Source organism: Aotus nancymaae, unplaced genomic scaffold (assembly GCF_030222135.1).
Source record: "Aotus nancymaae isolate 86718 unplaced genomic scaffold, 86718_ANA_hifiasm-v0.15.2.pri h1tg000030l, whole genome shotgun sequence".
Lineage (NCBI taxonomy): Eukaryota > Metazoa > Chordata > Mammalia > Primates > Aotidae > Aotus > Aotus nancymaae.
Genome location: NW_026988443.1, coordinates 8,610,926 through 8,632,775, shown reverse-complemented (window position 1 = coordinate 8,632,775; position 21,850 = coordinate 8,610,926). Strand labels below are relative to the sequence as shown.

Below are 21,850 nucleotides of genomic sequence, written 5' to 3'. Positions count from 1 at the left end.
CCAAACTGTGAGGTGCTCAGTGAGGCACAAGTACAACCAAGAGATAAAGAATCTTAAAAAGAATTTCAATGCGTGCTCTGTAAAGAAAGTGAATATGAAACTGGCACAGCAATATGGATTTCATTTTGCTTGTTTTTATCCTTTTCCTGATTAATATACTGAAATATTTTACTACTTTAAATCCCTTTTAATAATATTGACATACAAAAAGTTGCATTCATACAACCAAAAAATTTGGGAGATCCTGGAATATTATCTAATTCATTCAACAAGGAAATAAAGCAAGCATGGTAGTCAGCAATTTAAAACTTAAATATGGGAGTAAATGTACTCAAATCAAAAGTAGATGGTTAGACAGGGTGAACTTTAACAAAACATTGAAATGAATTAAATTTAATTCTTAACCAACTTACCCAATTTTTGTCTTCTCTTTTAACTTAGAACAAGTTTTTGTTTTTTTGCTGTCTTTGTCCTTTGGCTTGGATTTCATCCTTCTACCTTTCTTTTCCTCTTTTCCTTCAACTGAAGCACTAGGAAAGTTTTCAGGGCTCATTACCCGTGGAATATTGCGTTCCCCACGCTCCTTTGCTTTTGCTATGGCCTCTGATATTATACGATTAGCCTTTTCTTGCTTGCTTTCTGATTCCACCTTTTTTCTCTGTTTCTTCTCAGACATGACCCTCACCTGGGTATTCTGCAACTTAGTATATGTCCCAGAACCATCACTCTTCTTGGAAGATGGAGGCTAGAGAAATAAAAATATTTTTTATAGAATATACCAAAGTACATCTGAAACAATTGTCACAAATATCTTAAAATCTTAAATTAAGCTTAGAGGTAAAATTACATGAGCAAATATGTGAGTGCTACAAACAAATTTAAATTAAAACATTTTGCTTATCTAGAAATTAGTACAGATATAAACAGCTCAATTGCTACTTTTAAAAATGAAGGTTAAAGAAGGATACTATAGATTCATTGATATTTTCATGGCATTCTTGGTTAGTCGATTCAAGTTTTGTCCTGTAAAGATAGTTGATTCAAATTTTATCCCATAAATACTCTGTGCATTTGGAATAAAAGTCTTTTCTTTCCTCTTCCCTCCCAAATTCTGAACATTGTTAATACATTTTTAAATAGTTTTAATTTAGAATTACTCCTTACAGTTTATTATGATTTTTAGAAAAATAAAGCCTCTGCTTTAAGACCAGAACCTGAAATCATTTAATATTTAAATGCAGCAACATAGCTAGTTAGTAAACAGACATTCTCATACTTAAAATTAGAGAAAGTTTTAGTTTTCCCATGAAAGAGTTAAATGTGAATTTTTTTTTTCTTTTTCTATATCATAATTATTTTGCTCAAGCAATTCGGGAAAGAAACAAGTTTTATAGTTTTACATTAAAATTATTAATATTTTAGCAATATCACAGGAAGCAGATCAAGAGCATTTTAAAAAGAATTTCCTCTTCAAACACACATTCATCCACATATACTTAGATCACAGTTTTGTTATGTTCTTACCCGTAAACATGCCTCTGACTATAGCAAAGGAAAAAACCATCAGGAATTTCCAAACACATTTTCATGCTGATTCCAGTGTGCTTCACTGGGTATTTTTTCTATACCTGCCTCATCAAAGGTTTCATAGCAGTGCTCCAGCACTGGGAAAGGAAGGAGGGTTTAGAATTGCTCACTAAAATGCCACCTTAAGGCCTACAGGCTATAACAAATAACCAAGACTCGAGAAAACAGCAACAAGCTCAAGATGGCGATGCAGTACGACTCCCGTAGCAGCAGCCAGTAATAAGGAAGGTTATTCAATCCCATTAGCCTTTTAGCCCAAAGAACCCCTCCTCCTCCCACTCATTCAGGCTTTCACTTACCCTTCCTCTTGGCCTCTTCACTGAAGACATTTTTGGCGTCAGACAAAGGCTTGCCCTCTGCTTTTTCACCACCCCAGGCAGTGCTCAAGAAAAAAGCATTGAAAGAAGATTCCTAAATGGCCTATTTAGCAAGCTGCAACCAAGAGATGCACAACCCTCCACAAATACACATTTTGATTTATCAACACATTTCTGCCTTGGCAAGTTTATACCTACTGTTCATTCTATTTAGATATGAAAAAGGCTGTAAACACTCCTAAAAAGCTGAGTTTCCTCAATAGCTGTAAGCAGATAGCCAGATTCCAACAAAGCACAGAAAGAAATGAATGCACAAAGCATCAAAATGCATCAGCATGAATATTAGAGATGTCGTTAAAAATACTGACTCCTTCTGCGGAAGTAGGCCAGCAGATGGTGCTACCAGTTATTATTCCATTAGACTCTGCAATTTAACCCCCAATGGACTGTTCTTCCCTCCATGTAACACATTAACTCTCACTCTGCCATTTCCTGCAGTAAAGTTTTTAAAAATATACATAAAAATCTGATTTTAAAAAATCACCTGAGAACTAAAACTGTGGTGAAATGGCATTATGTGGCTATCAATATTTAAAAAAACAAAATCCAATGCAATTTTTACTGGAGAAAAATACTTTTCTCCAAGATACTCTAAAATATTTAAAATATGAAAATAGCTGAAGATTAGCAAAGGGTTAAAGAGCAGGTCATGCAAATGAACCCGTAATAAGTGACTTCTCTTTAAGATACTAGATAAGGTTTCTAATAATTTTTCTAACAAAAAGCTAACAATGTTATTTTGAAAACAGAGAAATGAAGCTATCTTCATTTGAATTATAAAAAGAGGCTTAAAATTTTGAAATAAACAAATGAGAAGTATTTATGAAGAATTACTAACAATGTTAAAATTTTTTCATCATCTTAACATAAATACATTTTCCTAACATAAAAAACTCAAAACCTTCCTGACCTTTTCTCCTCACCTTCTATTTTAACTGAACTGATGAATTTTTCAGGTAAAACTGTAGGTTTATTTCCTTGCTGAAAATAAATAAGTAGCAAGTTGAATTGAATTTGAACATCAGTACAACTTTTCTTTCTATAAAAATTGATTCTATTTTAGTAAGCAATGTCCTTAAATCACTAAAACAAAATTTCACCGCTTTAAAATTCAAATTTACCTTTCATCAATGTCATTTATTCAGTTGGTCCTGGTTAGTCATTTGATAGCACTATAAGACAACACTGGGTTCCCCCCTCTGCCCCTTTTAGGAACCAAAGGCCTCAAAATAGAGAAACAACACTAACTAAACAGGGCTCTAGAAAGACCCATCTGGACAGCACGAGAGATTAAAGGCAGAGGACAAGTAAGGACAAGGAAAGGATCTGACTGACTTGAGAGGTCATCAATGTGAAAATAATAACAATCATGAGATAACACTGACTACTTACTAAGTGCCAGGCATTATTCTAAGTATTTTACATGTAATAACTAATCTAATCCTGATTAATAATAGGGTAATAACAGTGACAATGGAGATAAGGGACTGGCCGATGAGAGAGATACTCTGACAGTAGCATTACAACGTGACAGAATGAAACAGAGAACAAACAATTATAAAAATCACTATGATAAGAAGAGCTAAAATGTAGTGTTTACTATGTGCCAGGCACTATTCCTAACATTTCCTATATATTGACTCAATTAATCTTCAAAACAACCCTGTGAGATAAGTACTACTGATCTTGTATGATATGAGGATACTGGGGCATAGAAGTGACTTGCCCAAGATCACATCATAATAAAACAGATGAATAGTGGAGCAGGGATTAAAAGACATGGAGTCTCTGCAGGAATTGGGTATTTAAAAAAAAAGAGAGAGAGAGAGAGAAAAAAAAGACAAGGGGTCTCATTAGGGAGACCATGCTCTTAACCACTATATTTTAATCATGTTTGGTTCAACTACCATGATTTACAGAGATTAATTTGAGGACAGAGCAAAGTAGTAACATTCTTAAAACTTCAGAGATACCAATAATAAGCTAGGATAAATATTTTTTTCAAGTAGCCTTTGAAAAATGTAGAAATCAACTAGACACAGGTGGAGCATGGCTGAGGCTCGGAAGAGCCAGTACTTGGTTTCTCGACCAAGAAAAAGTAAAAGAAGGCTGGGTACGGTGGCTCATGTCTGTAATCACAGCACTTTGGGAGGCTGAGGAGGGAGGATCACCTGAGGTCGGGAGTTCAAGACCAGCCAGACCAACATGGAGAAACCCCGTCTCTACTAAAAATACAAAATTAGCTGGGCATGGTGGCGCATGCCTGTAATCCCAACTACTCAGGAGGCTGAGGCAGGAAATTTTCTTGAACACGGGAGGCAGAGGTTGCGGTGAGCTGAGATTGCGCCATTGCACTCCAGCCTGGGTGACAAGAGCGAAATTCCGTCACAAAAAAAAAGACACACACACAAAAAAGGTAAAAGAAATAGGAAACCTAGTGGAGAAAGAACGTGTATGTGTGCGCAATAAGTTTAATTCTTTTAATACCGTGTTTGAAATGGAGAGCTCTAGCAATTGGAAATTTGGGACTGGATCCTCAGAGAGAGAAGTCAGCTGGAATGTAAGATGTGGATTCTCCTGCTGTTCTTTTACATTACCCTCAATTCACTGACACTCACTATTCACAGAACCTAGGAGGATTTCCAAAATAACTCACTTCTCTTATACAATTTTTCAATAGATTCTATTACCTGACTCAGAATCTCAACTGTTTACCAATAAATCTTAATAGCAGACAGCAGAGAATCTATGATCAAATATTTCTTCTGCTACTAGAATACAATATTTTAAAGCCATATTCCCACAGAATATCAACTGAAGTGTTAAGAAATTGAACATTTTTAACATTGGTCCTTTCCCAATTCACACACACAAACGTACGATGTTATGATTTTTCTGCCCTTGTCCCTCCATCTAAGCAGTCATCAAATTCTGTCAAATCTACTTAATTGCATTTTGGATTTTTTTCCTCTTCTCAGTCCCCAGAGCTCCTGCTTTATTAATTTTCTACTTGTTATATTGTGGTTATGTAGGAAATGTTCTTATCCATAGAAAATATATATCAAAGTCTTCGGAGATGACAGATTACTAGGTCTGCCCCCTATTCAAATGGAGCAAAATAATTTCTTTGTACTATGCTTGCAATTTTTCTGCAAGTTAGTTTCAAAATACAAAGTATTTAAAAATTTAAAATAAACACACAGGCCTTGCTCCTCATGAGCTTGTATGATTAAAATAATAGGCCTGGTGCAGTGGCTCACGTCTATAATCCCAACACTTTGGGAGGCTGAGGTGGATGGATCACTTGAGGTCAGGAGTTCTAGATCAGCCTGGCCAACATGGTGAAACTCTGTCTCTATTAAAGATAAAAAAATTAGCTGGGCATGGTGGCACCTGCCTGTAATCCCAGTTACTCAGGAGGCTGAGGCAGGAGAATGGCTTGAACCCAAGAGGCAGAGGTTGCAGTCAGCTGAGATTGTGTCACTGTACTATAGCCTGGGCAACAGAGCAAGACTCTGTCTCAAAACAAACAAACAAACAAACATATAAACAAAAAATACATAAAAGGTACATATATTAATATCATATCCAAATATTCATTAAAAAAGAAAACTTGTAATAAAACAGATGATATGTGAATATTATTTTGACAGCACCTGGGAGGAATATATGGAAGACCCGAGATATCGTATTTCAGTATTGGGGAAACTCATAAAGATTTATAGATAGGCCGGGCGCGGTGGCTCACGCCTGTAATTCCAGCACTTTGGGAGGCTGAGGCGGGTAGATCACGAGGTCAAGAGATCGAGGCAATCCTAGCTAACATGGTGAAACCCTGTCTCTACTAAGAAATACAAAAAAAAAGTTAGCTGGGTGTGGTGGCACGCGCCTGTAGTCCCAGCTACTCGGGAGGCTGAGGCAGGAGAATTGCTTGAACCCAGGAGGCGGAGATTGCAGTGAGCCAAGATTGCGCCACTGCACTCCAGCCTGGTGCCTGGTGACAAAGCAAGACTCCATCTCAAGAAAACAAAAACAAAAACAAAAACAAAAACAAAAGATTTATAGTATAAGTGTTTGTCAAAGACAGATCATGACCTAATAGCAAGTCATGACATACATTTAAAGGGTCCAGACAAAAACAAGAACAACAACAACAACACAAATAGAGTGTGTCAATCCCCACTACAAAAAGAGGATGGTGTTTGTCCCCACTACAAAAAAACAAAAAATAACAACAACAACAAAAAAATAGAGTAGAAGAGGATAGTGACAGTCCCTTATAGGTGAACTTCATGCTGCTAGTGAAATTATAAATTTTCACACTACCTGTTATTCACCTTTTCCTTCATGAGGAAAAGAAGCAAAGAGACTTGGGCAAGAACTTAGAGGTTTTAAAATCTGAGTGGGGACTTAGGTCCTTTCTCCTCTGATAAAGTAATTTCACATATACCCAACCCCAATATTGGGGAGTTCCTCCATTTCCAATATTTTAGTTGTATTAATAAAATTACTGAATCAATTTTGTATGTGGACATAAGTAGAAATTATAAATTTTCAAAAAGAGAAGGGGAAAATAATCACATGGCTACTGTACACTGGGGTGCTGGAGGTTACACACACACACACACACACACACACACACACATCTAGATAAAGAAATGTTCTACTTGACATTTTTTTTTTAAATACAAAAAAAAATAAGGTCCCAGATATAATTCCTTAGTAAAAATAAAACATAGAACAATGAATTTCAATAACAGAGATACAACCGCATTGTAGCTAAAATTCTCCCAACCTTTCTCAAGAGACAGGAAGACCTTTAGGCTTTAGGCTTGGAGGACTAGGTGGATAGAAGTTTCTATGGAAGAGGACATAAAACAGAAGAAAGATAGCAAGCCTTGAGCAAGAATGAGTTTATCTGCCTAGAGAGACAATGTAGAATAACAGAAGAGAACTAGTGGTGATACCCCAAAACACCAAGTTTCAAGAGCTAGCAGATGAAGAGGAGCTATTGAAGGAAAACAGGAAGAAAATGCAAGAACGGTAAGATGAGTATCAGAAGAGATACTCATGGAAGCCAAGAAAGGGAAGAATTCAAAGCTCTGCAGTCAAAAAGAGAGTAAGCATTTTAAAGTAATTTGGTATTATAAAGATGATTTAATAAGGCATTTTACTTCTCTTAAATTGTTTATTGTAAGGTGGTGTGTTGGTTTTTAGTTTTCTTATTTTAAAAATAGAAGCATGGCTAGGCGTGGTGGCTCACGCCTGTAATCCTAGCACTTTGGGAGGCCAAGGCGGGTGGATCATGAGGTCAGGAGATCAAGACCATCTAACACGGTGAAACCCCATCTCTTTTAAAAGTACAAAAAAAAAATTAGCTGGGTGTGGTGGCACACGCCTGTAGTCCCAGCTACTTAGGAGGCTGTGGCAGGAGAATCAACTGAACCCAGGAGGCGGAGATTGCAGAGAGCTGAGATTACGCCACTGCACTCCAGCCTGGGTGACAGAGTAAGACTCTGTCTAAAAAAATAATAATAAAAGCATAATTGTTTACCTAAATATTCATGTTAAATCAACCTAAAAACAATAGATTTGCAGTTAATTTTAGTAATATGTGTCAAACATTAATATGGTGGCTGCTTTTGATGTTTAAGGCATATAACATTTTTCTTCAAACTATCAATAAAGGCGTGTTTAAAGAGAAAAGGGAAAAAAACTGATCCAAGAGCAGATTATGTCAGTCTTTTTCTGAAATTTACCCTTAGATTTGTTTTCAGAGTTTTTCACAGAAATGGAACAATTATTTCACTTCACTTTCTTCACATCTGTGAACTGTCATGTTCACAAATTAAAAGGTTTACTTTCGTCTTGTGACTTGCAGTAGTACCCAGGTTTCCACTTTTAGATAACCGAGACTGTTTTTAAGTGTCATAATCTTACTTTGCATTGATACAGTAACACTTTTTAAGGATTGGCTTTATTTTAAGCATCCACATAAAAGTTCAGGCAAATAGTTGATGTTCATACAAGTTTTGTTTCTTTTTTAAGTAAAAATGTATATCTAACTTACGGGAAGCACAGGGAAAAAAGGAACTTGTTAAATGCAATCAACAAAATCCAGATGTAATCAGCAAAATGGGGATGTAATCACTAAAATCCAGAGTGTAGGAAACTCCATAGGACAAAGGACTCTGTTTCTTCAACAAAGAAATTGTTAAGATACAAAACAAAAAAGGGGAACCACAGAGTAAAAGAGACTTAAGACTAATTAGAATGATAAAACGGAAAAAAAAAAAGAGAGGAACACTTAAAAGACCTCAACAAAATGCAACATGTGGAGCACTGCATTTGGTCTACGTGTTTTCTAAGTTTAGATATTGGCCTAAACAAGTCAACTACAAAAATAAGTTTACTTAACAACTAAAGAAATAGAAAATCTGACCAGATATTTGATTATATAAGAATTATGGTTACAGCTTTTCAGAAACAAATAAAAAAAAAAAGAATTACGGTTATCTTTTTATGTGTGAAACTGGTTTTTCAGTTGTGTTTTAAAGACAAAAATCTAAGGCAGGACTGGTGGCTCATGCCTCTAATCTCAGAATTTTGGGAGACTAAGGCAGGAGGATTGTTTGAAGCCTGGAGTTCAAGGCCAGCCTGGGCAATGTAATGAGACACAATCTCTTTAAAAAAAAATTTTAACTTAGCTAAGTGTGATGGTGCTACATCTGTGGTCCTAGTTGCTTCGGAGGCTGAGGTGGGAGGATTACTTGAGCCCAGGAGCTTGAGGCTGCAGTGAGCTATGTACTCTATAAGCCCCTGTACTCAAGTTGGGTGACACAGTAAAACAATGTCTCAAAGAAAAAAACAAATCCCAAACCATCCCCCCACCACCAAATTTTTGTCTTTTAGATGTATAAATCCATGTATTTTTTAGATGAATGATAAGACTGAGATGTACTTCAAAAACATCCATGGAGAGGATGGCCATGTTCATTAGAGGGTAATACAGATGCAACAGTGGCCATATAAATTGATGACTGTTGGCAGCTGGGAGATGGATACTTTACTTCTGTGTACACTTGAAATCTTAAATAATAAAGAAATTTAAAAAGTTATATTCTGGAATAACAAGTAGTTTGGCATGACAAGAAAAGTAGATGCATATGGGATAATGATAACAAGGACTGAAATATTAACAGACTAGATTATCAACAGTGTTATAGGTTGTGTTAAAATATCTAGACTTCATGCTGAAGGAATTAGGGAATTAATAAATGATTATATAGAGAGAAGTAACAGGATCACACTTTAAGACACAGGGAGGCTAAATGGTTTTGATAAAAATGCCAGAATAGTTGATAAAATATTATGGGTTTAGAAAAAGGTCATACATGATCTAAAAACAAGTAGTATTTAATCTCCTATTTTACATTAGTTTGTGGTACTTTTCCAAGCAAACTTATTGCTTCCAAATAAGTCAAAAGTATATTTTTAAAACATCAAATCACAAAACCTCACCAAGTTCACTACTTGTTGACAACATTAAATATGCTGAATTTTTCAGTCCATAAATTATCCCTAACACTAAAAGCTATTCTCAGCATAACACTGTGATTAAGAGCATGGGTTTTTGAGATAGCCTTGGATTCTGGTTCCAGTTCCATCATTTACCTGGGCCTCAACTTTCTCAAGTGTAAAATGTAGATAATAATAGTATTCACCTAATAGGGCTCTTGTGAGACCTAATAGATAATGCTTATAGAGAGCTTTAGCATGGTGTCAGGCATACAAATACTGAGAGATGTTAGGTATTGTTATTGTTATTGGTGTGATGTTATACTGTGTTCTTCTCAGTACATCATATCAGGGAGTATATGATGTCAGTGTCTTATTACTGGTGATGCTGCCCTTGGTTACTTGGTTAAAGTAGTGTCTGCAATTTATTCTCCATGTAAATGTCTTTTTTGTAATTAATACATATTTTATTATGTAATTATTTATCTCCAGGAGATATTTTGAGACAATGCAAATATCCTCTTTCCCACATACATTTGCCCAATAATTCTAGCATTCATTGATTCTTGCCCATAACAATCATCATTGTAATATTTGCCTAATGGAAAATTTCTATTTCCATAATTCCTTCCACATTTCCAATTAGAATTCTACTATAAACAAGAGCTGTCTCTTCTCCCTTTTTATTTAATTTATTCACTCATTTGTTCCAGTATAGACTCACAGATCTCAGCTCCACCTCCCAGGTTCAAACAATTTTCAGCCTCCCGAGTAGCTGGGATTATAGGCACCCACCACCATGCCTGGCTAATTGTTGTTGCTGTTGTTGTTTTGAGATGGAGTCTTGCTCTGTTACCCAGGCTGGACTGCAGTGGCATGATCGTGGCTCACTACAACCTCCGCCTCCCAGGTTCAAGTGATCCTCTTCCCTCAGCCTCCCGAGTAGCTGGGACTATAGGCACGTGCCACCATGCCCACCTAATTTTTGTATTTTTAGTAGAGATGGGGTTTCACCATGTTGGTCAGTCTGGTCTCGAACTCTTGCCCTCATGATCCGCCCACCCTGGACTTCCAAAGTGCTGTGATTACAGGCATGAGCCACTGTGCCTGGCCAATATTTCTTTCTATGGGTTATAATCTGACACTATGATTATTTACTTGTTCAAACTGTCCTAACGTTGGTCATTTACAGCTCCTTTAAGTTGGTTCCTGTGTTTTTAACCCCACCATATTTCAAGCACTTCCTTATTTTCTGGTACTGTAAAGATATTCCAGTAAGAATAGTTTAATGGTCAAGATGGAAGTGGCTGAGATGGAAGCCACACAACAGTAGGTTAAGAAGCGAACAGAAACTACATGGAAATTACCTGTGGGAGCTAAACAATTAGTATACACAGACATACAGAGTAGAACAACAGACACTGGATCCAAAAGGTGGGAGAGTGAGAGCAGAGTCAGGGATGAAATACTACCAGTTGGGTACAATGTATACTGTTTAGATGATGAGTACACTAAATGCCCAAACTTCACCACTATTCAAAAATCCATGTATCTCAACTGTACTTATACCTCTAAATTTATAAAAATAAAACTTTTCAAATCTAAAAATAATTAAAAACATGACTGAATTATTAAGTAAAATAAAAGGTGAAATTTTCAATTTTTAAAATATATATACATGTTTATCTATATGAATATCTATGAATATATGCTGAATGAATTAAGGAATCAATAAATGACTACATATAGCATAGTAACAGGATCAGATTTTAAGATATAGAGTTGTTAAGTGCTTTCAATAAAAATCCATCTATGGGGCCAGGCATGGTAGCTCTCATCTGTAATCTCAGGACTTTGGGAGGCTGAGGACTGCTTGAACCTAGGAGTTTGAGACCAGCCTGGGGAACATAGCAAGATCCCATCTCTATAAAAAATTTAAAAAATCAGCTGAGCATGGTGGCTCACACTTGTAATTCCAGCTACTCGGGAAGCTGAGGTGGGAGGATTGCGTGAGCCCTAGAGGTCAAGGCTACTATGAGTCTTGTTCATATCACTGCAATCTAGCCTGGGCGACAGAGAGACCATGGCTCCCCTGCCCCCCGCCACCAAAAAAAGGAAGAGAAATCCTGACCATGTCAACTGAGCCCTTCCAAAATTCATCTAACGGTTCTTCTTCAGCTTGCACTAAACCTCTCTAATTGAATATTTCCAGTTTAAATTTGTGAACTGGTACCATCTCCCACATTCCTACTGACTTTTTATTTCTGCTTAATATCTCTTTGGGTACCCTACCATTAGTTTTTAATTACACATTCCCCTCTTAGTTGAATGATCATACTTAGAAATGTTAATTAAAAAAAAAAATCTCATGGCCAAGCACGGTGCCTCATACCTGTAATCCCAGCACTTTGGGAGGCTGAGGCAGAAGGACTGCTTGAGGCCAGGAGTTTGAGACCAGCTTGGGCAACACACCAAGACCCTATCTCTACAAAAAAGAAAAAAATTGGGTGTTGTGGTGTGCGCTATAGTCCTTGCTACTTGGAAGGCTAAGGCGGGAGGATCCCTTGAGCCCAAGAGTTTGAGGCTACAGTGAGCTATGACTGTGCCACTGCACTCTATCCTTGGCAACAAAGCAAGATCCTATCTCTAAAAAAAAATTAAAATAAAATTTTAAATTTCTTATGAAGCTGAATCTATACATGGGTATGCATGTGTGTATACACAAAACAATTACTTAAGTACAGCCATGCATTGATTAATGATGGGGATACACTCTGAGAAATGTGTCATTAGGCAATTTCATCATTATATGAACATCATAGGCTATACGTGCACAGGCTGGGCAAGGTGGCTCATGCCTGTAATCCTATCACTTTGGGAGGCCGAGGAAGGTGAATCACCTGAGATCAGGAGTTTGAGACCAGTCTGACCAAGATGGAGAAATCCCGTCTCTACTAAAAAAAATACAAAATTGGCTGGGAGTGGTGGTGCATGCCTGTAATCCCAGTTACTGAGGAGGCTGAGGCAGGAGAATCACTTGAACTCGGGAGGCGGAGGCTGCAGTGAGCCAAGACTGGGCAACAAGAGTGAAACTCCATCTCAAAAAGGTACAATAAAAATATATGAAACCACCATTGTATATGCTGTCCATTGTTAACCACATTGTTATGCAGCACATGACTGTATAAAATAAATAGTATGTAAAATAAATGGTACATGCCTTATAAACAAAATGAGTGTATAGTGTAATAGCTGGCCCAAAAAAGCAAATGCAATCTTAAGACTGCAAACAGAAATATGGTCTATAGAACAAAGGAGGTAGCAATTATGCTGTACTCTAGTCTCCCCATGAGAAATGTATTCTCTTTTGGCTTAAGAGGAACATGAACTAGATCACTCATTCAGACATATTATACAAATACATACTGTTCACCAGATATTGCTGTAAGTGCTGGGAATAAAACAATAGGAAAAAAAAGTTTCTTTTCTTTTCTTTTTTTTTTTTGAGACAGAGTTTTGCTCTGCCACCCAGGCTTGAGTGCAGCGGCAGGATCTCAGCTCACTGCAACCTCCACCTCCCAGGTTCAAGTGAGTCTCATGCCTCAGCCTCCCGAGTAGCTGGGATTACAGACACATACCCCTAAACCCGGCTAATTTTTGTATTTTTTGTAGAGACAGGGTTTCGCCATCTTGGCCAGGCTGGTCTTAAACTCCTGGCTTCAACTGATCTGCCCATCTTGGCCTCCCAAATGCTGAGATTACAAGTGTGAGCTACTGCGCCCAGCCATGAAGAAAAAGTTTCTTTTCTAATGCAGCTAACATTTTAGAAAAGGAGGTAAACAAATAGGAAAAACATCAGGCAAGTGTAAAGGTTATACAGAGAATGAAAACAGAATGCTGTGATGAAAGGTGATAGGGTGATCATTTTAGAATAGGTTCAGGGAAAGTCTCATGGAGGAGGCGCCATCAAATACTGAAATCTGAATGAAAAGAAAGAACTAGCCATGTAAAGAACAGAGGAAAGATCAATTAAAAATTATCTTAAGCAGGTGTGAGAAATTATCTACAAAGCAAAATGACCAATATACTGGTTTTATATCTTAACAATAAGTTTCCCTATAACATTTGTACAAACTATACATTCTAGTCTGTTCATCTAGAAACTGTCCCATCTGTAGAAGTTATGGGACACTACCTCAGGTTCTCTCCAGATCTTATCTGTTCAGGTCCTACAACTTTAAGCTTATTTCTTCTACTAATGCACCATCATCGTTATTCTCAATGGTCTGATTGTCTAAGACAGGGTTTATGAACTAAGAGCTGTAATCTCATCATGGGCCATCAATTCAGTGGATAGTAACCAACATTCTTTATAAATGAAGTAGATCAGTATTTTGTGAAACATTGGTTCTATCTTCCTAAACACACACACACCCCCCTACATATATGTATTTAGAAACATTTATAAATAAACACATATACTGGAATCTAGTCAGGAAGTTTTCAAAACACTATTCTAAGAGGTCAGTGAATGCTTCCATTTCATTTAATGCCATTCAACACAAATAATGATATTGGTCTGTCCTATTTTGGAGATTCCCTGTAATAAAAGTATTATGATGAATACAACAGTTTCAGTGGGTTTGGTGAGTCCTGTTAGCAAATTATTGAAACTGAGGGTACTTTGGGGAACCCCCAGAACTTGCAGTTGATGTCAGAAGTGAGGACAGTCTGGCTAACTCTGAGTAATGCTTCTCAATGAGGGGGAAAAAAAAATGTCTGGTGGGAAAATAAAGAGATCTTGATCTGCTATCTTCACATGCAAATTCCAATTAAAAAGATTTTTACATTTTTATAAGACTTATAAAATAATGAAAACTAGGATTGGCAATAATTCCATGCTATCAAAGACTTATCTATAGGAAATCTGAACTAAGAAAACTGCTTCCTTAAATATCTTAAGCATTCCCATTCCATCTGTACAGAAGAATACATCTATGTGACGAGATTCAATATTCCTATGTAAATTTTTTAAAATTTAGCATGTTTGACTTAAGAGAAAAAGGACACAAGAAGAGGAACTGCATGACAGTCACTTAAAATATCACATGAAAAAGAAATTATTTTTTGAGGCTTGAAAGAAGTTCCATTCTTCAAACAAACACTGAATGCCTATTATGAGTCAGGTACTACTTGATGTTAGAACAATGGACATGTGGTCTCTCAGAAAGAAATGTATAACCTGGTAGTACAAAACTATCACCAATGAGTAAAATGCAGAGGGAATCATAGTTAATAATACTCTTCATCAGCATGTTCCCTTCCTTTAGCACCCACTCCCCAGCACTCTGTTCATATTGCTTTTGGAAGGCTCTAAAAATGGAAAAACAGGATGGAGTACTGTAGAATAAACCCATGGTTGGAGATAGATACTCTTGACAAAATATAATTGGCTACATAGGAAGGGAGAGGGTTTCTGTAATTCTAATCACAGAAAGAGTTCAAACAAAAAAATGCTAGAGGCTGGGTATGGTGGCTCACATCTGTAATCCCAGCACTTTGGGAGGCCGAGGTAGACAGATCACCTGAGGTCAGGAGTTCGAGACCAGCCTGGCCCACATGGTGAAACTGCATCTCTACTAAAAATACAAAAATTAGCTGGGCGTGATAGTACATGCCTGCAGTCCAAGCTACCCAGGAGGCTGACAGAGGTTGCAGTGCTGAGGTCGTACCACTGCACTATAGCCTGAGCGACACAGCAAGAATTCAACTCAAAAAAAAAAAAAAAAAAAAAAAAAAAAAAAAAAAAGCTAGGGAGAATATTGATACAGCAGAATGAGTTGAACTGGACAGCCTGCTTAGTCTCATTCAATTCTGGGATTTTAAGATTCTACAAAAAAGTGTTGATATTTAAAACAATCAAGAACATGCAAATAGGTTATCTTCTATAACAGTGTAACAGAGTCCTGATATGAAATACTTTCCTACTTATATAAAGTAGCCTGAGGTATACTGCAAATCTGATTTTCTACTGTAACCTCAATGAATAAAGACCAGGTAGACCACACAAACATCAATTTTTTTCATGGATTGTCGAGTAAAAAATGTTACTCAAATCCTATTGTAATTAAAAACAGAACACAGGATTAGAGATGAAAACTAACATGTGTGCAATGTTTGATAGTTTACAGAGAACTTTTTTATCTTATGTAATTCTTCCAAACTCCTAGGAAATGGCTATAGTAGTGGTAGTGGTACTCATTATTCCTATTTTAAAATGAAGGATTCTTAGCCAAATTCTATAACCTTTCCTTTATAGTAGTCTACCAGTGTATCTCACTCAGCCTCTTCTCTCTTCTACTCCCTTATTTTTCACACAACTAACACATTTACCACAGTAACACATCTCAACACTTAGTTGGGAGTGAAGGGAGTGGAATGGCACAGATTAGTAAATTCTCTTTGAAATTCTGAGAGAAGAGAAGCATCTTTCCCGCCTACCTACCTACCTTTGACAATCACTATTCTATACTTTTCTTCTAAAGAAGTATGTCATTCACTAACATATAAATTTTAAACCTATGAAAATTGAAGGTAAAAATGAAGGTATATGAGAAAAAACAAAACTTAATTTCACTGGAGATGATTCACATAAAACTTTAGCTTAGAAAGTTCTAAAACTGGGCTGGGCACAGTGGCTCATGCCTCTAATCCCAGCACTTTGGGAGGCCAAGGTGCTGGGTGGATCACGAGGTTGGGAGATCGAGACCATCCTGGCTAACCTGGTGAAACCCCATCTCTACTAAAAATACAAAAAATTAGCCGGCTTTGGTGACACATGCCTGTAGTCCCAACTATGCAGGAGGCTGAGGCAGGAGAATTGCTTGAACCTGGGAGGCATAGGTTGCAGTGAGCCGAGATTGCGTCACTGCACTTCAGCCAGGGCAACAAAGCAAGACTCTGTCTCGAAAGAAAAGAAAGAATTGCCCTACAATTTACAGAACACTGCAATTCTAGATTGGATGTGATCATTGTCTTTAAAACTCAGAAGGCTGGCCGGGTGCGGTGGCTCACGCCTGTAAGCCCAGTACTCTGGGAGGCCGAGGCGGGCGGATCACGAGGTCAAGAGATCGAGACCATCCTGGCCAACATGGTGAAACCCTGTCTCTACTAAAAAAATACAAAAATTAGCTGGGCATGGTGGCGTGTGCCTGTAGTCCCAGCTACTGGGGAGGCTGAGGCAGAATTGCTTGAACCCGGGAGGCGGAGGTTGCGGTGAGCCGAGATCGTGCCACTGCACTCCAGCATGGAGCCTGGCACCTGAGCAAAACTGTCTCAAAAAAAAAAAAAAAAAAAAAACTCAGAAGACTGGTTCACTCATTTAGTATTCATTTAACAAATACTTGTTGAACACTTAATATGTACTGTTCCTAACACTTCTCATTACTTTCTTTGTCACCTACTTATATCAAGGGCTCTTATGATTAGGTCAAATATTCTGCTTTCAAAAATGAGTTGTTCTAGTATCTACCAAGCTTGATCATTTATTGTGGTAAGCAGAATTCTAAGGTGAATCCCCAGTGAATCATGCTTTTGTAAAACTCTCCCCTTTGATTGTAGGCTGAACCTGCAAAAATGTTGGAATACCACAGGCTATGTGGCAAAAGTGAAAGAATTTTACAGATATAATTAAGGCCTGTATCAGTCTACTTAGTGGTTACCAAGGGCTAGGGATTGGAGAGTAGGGCAAGAGAGAGGTAGGTTTGGTTATAAAAGAGCAACATTCTTGTGGTGATGGAACTATTCTGTATCTTGGCTTTGGTGGTGGTTTCATGAACCTACAAATGTGATAAAATTTCATTTAAATAAACACACAAACACATGCAAATGAGAGCATGGTAAACTGAGGAAATCTAAATAAAGATTGGTAGATTGTAACAACTCAGTTTCTTGGCTCTGATACTATACTATAGTTTTGCAAGATTCTACTTTGTGGGAAACTGAATAAAGGATATACTGAGGCTGGGCGCAGTGGGCCATGCCTGTAATCCCAGCACTTTGGGAGGCTGAGGCGAGTGAATCACTTGAAGCCAAGTGTTCAAAACCAGCCTGGCCAACATGGCGAAAACCCATCTCTACTAAAAATACAAAAATTAGCCAGGTGTGGTGACACACGCCTATGATCCCAGCTACTTGGGAGACTGAGGCATGAGAACTGCTTGAACCTGGAAGGTAGAGACTGCAGTGAGCTGAGATCATGCCACTGCACTCCGGCCTAGATGACAGAGCGAGACCCTGTCTCCAAAAAAAAAAAAAAAAAAAAAAGCATACATTGAATCTCTCTGTATTATTTCTTACAACTACAGGCTAATCTGCAATTACCTCAAAATCAAACTTATTTAAAAAAAGAGAGAGCTTAGACCTTCTCTGAGCTCAGAGATACACTCCTGCCGGCCTTGAAGAAACAAACTGTTATGAGTTCTACAGCTACAAGGAAATGTGTTTTGTCAGCAATCTCATAAGCCTAGACCCTGAGCCTCAGATGAGATACTACAGCCCAAGTTGACATCTTGGTTGCAGTTTTGTGAAAACCTGAGAAAAGAACCCATATAAGCTGTGCCTAGACACCTGACCCAAGGAAGCCATGAGCTAACAAATGAGTGCTGTTTTAAGCCAGACTAAATATGTGGTAATTTGTTACTATTAGAAAATATATTCATATACCCAATGATTGAACAATTCCAATCTTGGGTACATGTCCAACATAATTAAAGTTCAATAACATGCAAAACTAACCTATAAGGTTGTAAGTCAGAATGGTGGTCACCCTTGGTGACCAAGGATAGTGACCAGTAGGAGGCGACAGCAGGCTTCTAGCAGTGTGCTAGTATCTTATGTCTTGGTCTGGATACTGGTTATATAGATGATGTTTAATATCTGAAAATTGATCAAATTGTTCACTTATAATTTGTGTATTTTCTGTACATACATTATACTTTAAGAAAATTTACATTAAAAGATTATAACTCAAACTGAAGAACATTTTATAATCTTATTATCATTAATCTGAGTAAGCAATAATTCTTAGAGGTATTTAAGGAAAAGACCAACTGTTCTGTTAATGCAATAATGTCTTAACACTAAAAACAAATTATTTTCTTGATTATATATATTAGCGTGACATTTCAGATGTATTTCATTAGGAAAACAGCAATAGAGAAATATAATATTGCTTATTTCCTCTAATGCCAGGAGAAATCTATGAAATGCTGAAAGAGGCCTGAGAGTTACCTTAACCAATGTTATTAGTGATGGGGAGAGGCGGCAGCAGGAAAAAAGAAAAAATTTTAAAACCCATGACCAAAATGTGAAGAAAACTGAAATACAATGTTTAAATCTATACTCATGTTTCTGAATAACACCATCATCTCTATCTCTAGTTATATCTTCAATTTTCAAACACTTGTTTTACTTTATTTTCAAAATTTTATCTTTTGAAACAGGGTCTCACTCTGTCACCCGGGCTGGAGTGCAGTGGCACGATCTTGGCTCACTGCAGACTCCGCCCCCCCCAGGCTCAAGTGATCTTTCTGTCTCAGCCTTTTGAGTAGCTGGGACTACAGGCGTGTCACTATGCCTGGATAATTTTGTATTTTGATAGAGACAGGGTTTTGCGATGGTGCCCAGGCTGGTCTCAAACTCCTGGGCTCAAGTGATCCTCCTGTCTTGGTCTCCCAAAGTACTGGGATTACAGGCATAAGCCACTGTACCCAGCCTCTTATTTTGCTTTATATTCTAGTGATGCTGAACTAAGTTCAGTTTCTTAGACTTTTTTAAGAGACAAGGGTCTTGCTCTACTGCCCAGGCTGAAGTACAGTGGCGTGATCACAGCTCATCTCACTGGAACCTTGAACTCCTGGGCTCAAGTGACCCTCCCACAGCACTGGAGTTAAGGCAGAAGCCACTGTGCCCAGCCTTCTTAGACATTTTTACCTAAAACTTTGAATTTACTATTCTAGTTGTCAAGAGTGCCCTTTCTCCAAAAAGTAGCCTAGTAAATATCTATTCAAAAATTCACTTTTAGATACCACTTTCTTTTTATTATAGGTAATTTTACAACAGTAATATTTGTTTTAAAACAGTAATATTACTATAGTATATTGTGGTTATTTATAAGCTGAGGTCACCTTTAATTTGTATCTCTAAAACCTAGCCAATGGTTAGCACACGTTCAACATCTGTATAATGAGGATACTCACAGTAGCTAACCTAACAGAGTTGCTGTGAATTTAAATGAGATCATTCAAGTAAAGGATTTTAGAACAGTATCTGACATGTAGACTTGGTAAATGTTAGTGTTCATTATTGTGATTAAGATTAATGTTCCCTATACAGATTAAGTCTCAAAACCCAATAAAGATGAAACAAAGATTCCAATTTTAAAAATGGGTCAACGATTTGAATGGACACTTTACCAAAGAAGACGGATTGAGAATAAACAATAGAAAAGGTGCTCAGATTATTAGACATTAGGGAAATACAAATTCAAACTACAATAAGATATCAATCTACATTTATTTGGATGATTAAAACATTTTTAAAATAAATATTTAGTGCTAGAGAGGATATGGAGCAACAGGAACTCCTATATACTGCTGATGGGAATGCAAAATGGTGCAACCATTTTGGAAAACAGTTTGGTATTGTTTTATAAAGTTCAACATATACTTAACATATGACCCTCAGCAATTTTACTCATATATTTATCCAAGAGAGTGAAAACATATGGTAACAACAACAAAAAGCTGTGTGTATATGTTACAGAGGCTTTATTCATAATTACAAAAATCTGGAAACAACCCAAATACCCTTTAACTTGTGAATACATAAACAATTTGTGGTATATTCATATAATGGAATATAACTCAGTAACATGAAGGAAAAAACTATTGATATAGGCAACAAAAAATGTTTTATGCCAAACAGAAGTCAGACTAGTAACATAACATGCTGCATGATCCCATCCATTCAACATTCTCAAAAATGCAAAACTGTAAAGAAATAAAGCAATCATTGGTTGCCAGGATCTAGAGTTAGGGGAAAGATTGACGGCAAAGAGGGATGAGGGAATTTTGTGGGGAAGATGTCAATAATCCATATCTTGATTATGGTAAGGTTATAGAACTGTGCACATTTTTCAAAACTCACAGAATTATATATGACATAAAAAAGAATGTTGCTGGATGTAAATTATTTTTCAATAAATCTGTCTAAAAAAATTAATGTTCTTTAGGCTTCTATTCTCATACAAAGAAGCTAATACTACTAGACTTCTAAATCTAGGTTAATATCTTGATATTTATTTCTTTCCCTGAATCCCAGTAGCTGCCCTTGAAGTCCTGTCCTGTGACTCTTATTTAAGTCTCTTAATAGTGTCTATTCCTAGACTTCTGGATGCTATTTCTTCACTTGTCTGCTTTCAGGAGTCTTGTGTTTCGAACAGGGAAGGAGAGTTGGAGTAGGAGTTGGAAGATCCACCAGTAGATTATAGAAAGAGGTCTAATGTTGACTGAAGGGTTAGTATAGAAACTGGTATTTTAAAATGACTATGTCATTTTGATTTTAACAGCTTTTAGGAAGTATTATGAAGGTGAATTGTTGTTGATTGTAATTGTTGAAAGGACATGTATCCCAATACAAAAAGTTAGCTAATATATAGTCTCACATATATCATATGAATTCAAAACACTTGATCTTATTGGGGATTTCAAATTCCACAAAATAATTTCAATGAAAAGTTAAGCTCTAAAATATTCACTCCTTTCTTAAAAGAATTAAGAATATGTATGAAATCTCATTTGAAATAATTATAGGCCGGGCGCGGTGGCTCACGCCTATAATCCCAGCACTTTGGGAGGCCCAGGCGGGTGGATCACCAGGTCAAGAGATCGAGACCATCCTGGTCAACATGGTGAAACCCTGTCTCTACTAAAAATACAAAAATTAGCTGGCATGGTGGCGCGCGCCTGTAGTCCGAGCTATTCGGGAGGCTGAGGCAGGAGAATTGCTTGAACCCAGGAGGTGGAGGTTGCAGTGAGCTGAGATCGCGCCATTGCACTCCAGCCTGGGTAACAAGAGCGAAACTCCATCTCAAAAAAAGAAAAAAAAAAAAAGAAATAATTATAAAAATTAAAAGTACCTTTTATTTTAATTAGGCTGGATTTCCTCCTTCTAGCTCAAATTCCTATGTAGATTTAGGTATTGAAGTCTGATTGGTGAAGCATTTTTCTAAAACTCAGAAATATGGAAAAAAATTGCCTCATCTATAACACAAGCCTATAACTCAAACATACTATTAAAATGATAAC

At 37.1% G+C, this 21,850-nt stretch overlaps 1 protein-coding gene across 13 annotated transcripts in view; it reads right to left on the bottom strand.

The window, feature by feature from the left end:
• Positions 1-21,850, bottom strand: part of CHD9 (chromodomain helicase DNA binding protein 9) — a 267,637-nt gene that overhangs the window by 119,603 nt on the left and 126,184 nt on the right. For 8 of the 13 annotated variants that reach the window (XR_001106735.2, XR_001106734.2, XM_064383065.1 and 5 more), the window contains one exon: positions 414-745. Coding sequence is in view for 11 of the 13 variants with exons in the window: in XM_064383065.1 (XP_064239135.1) it covers positions 414-745 (332 nt within the window). In the remaining 2 variants the exon portion in view is untranslated. Of the gene's footprint in view, positions 1-413; positions 746-1,524; positions 1,849-1,886; positions 2,394-21,850 lie in introns of those variants that run through there. The other 5 variants (XM_021665017.2, XM_021665018.2, XM_064383068.1 and 2 more) reach the window with 3 other exon arrangements.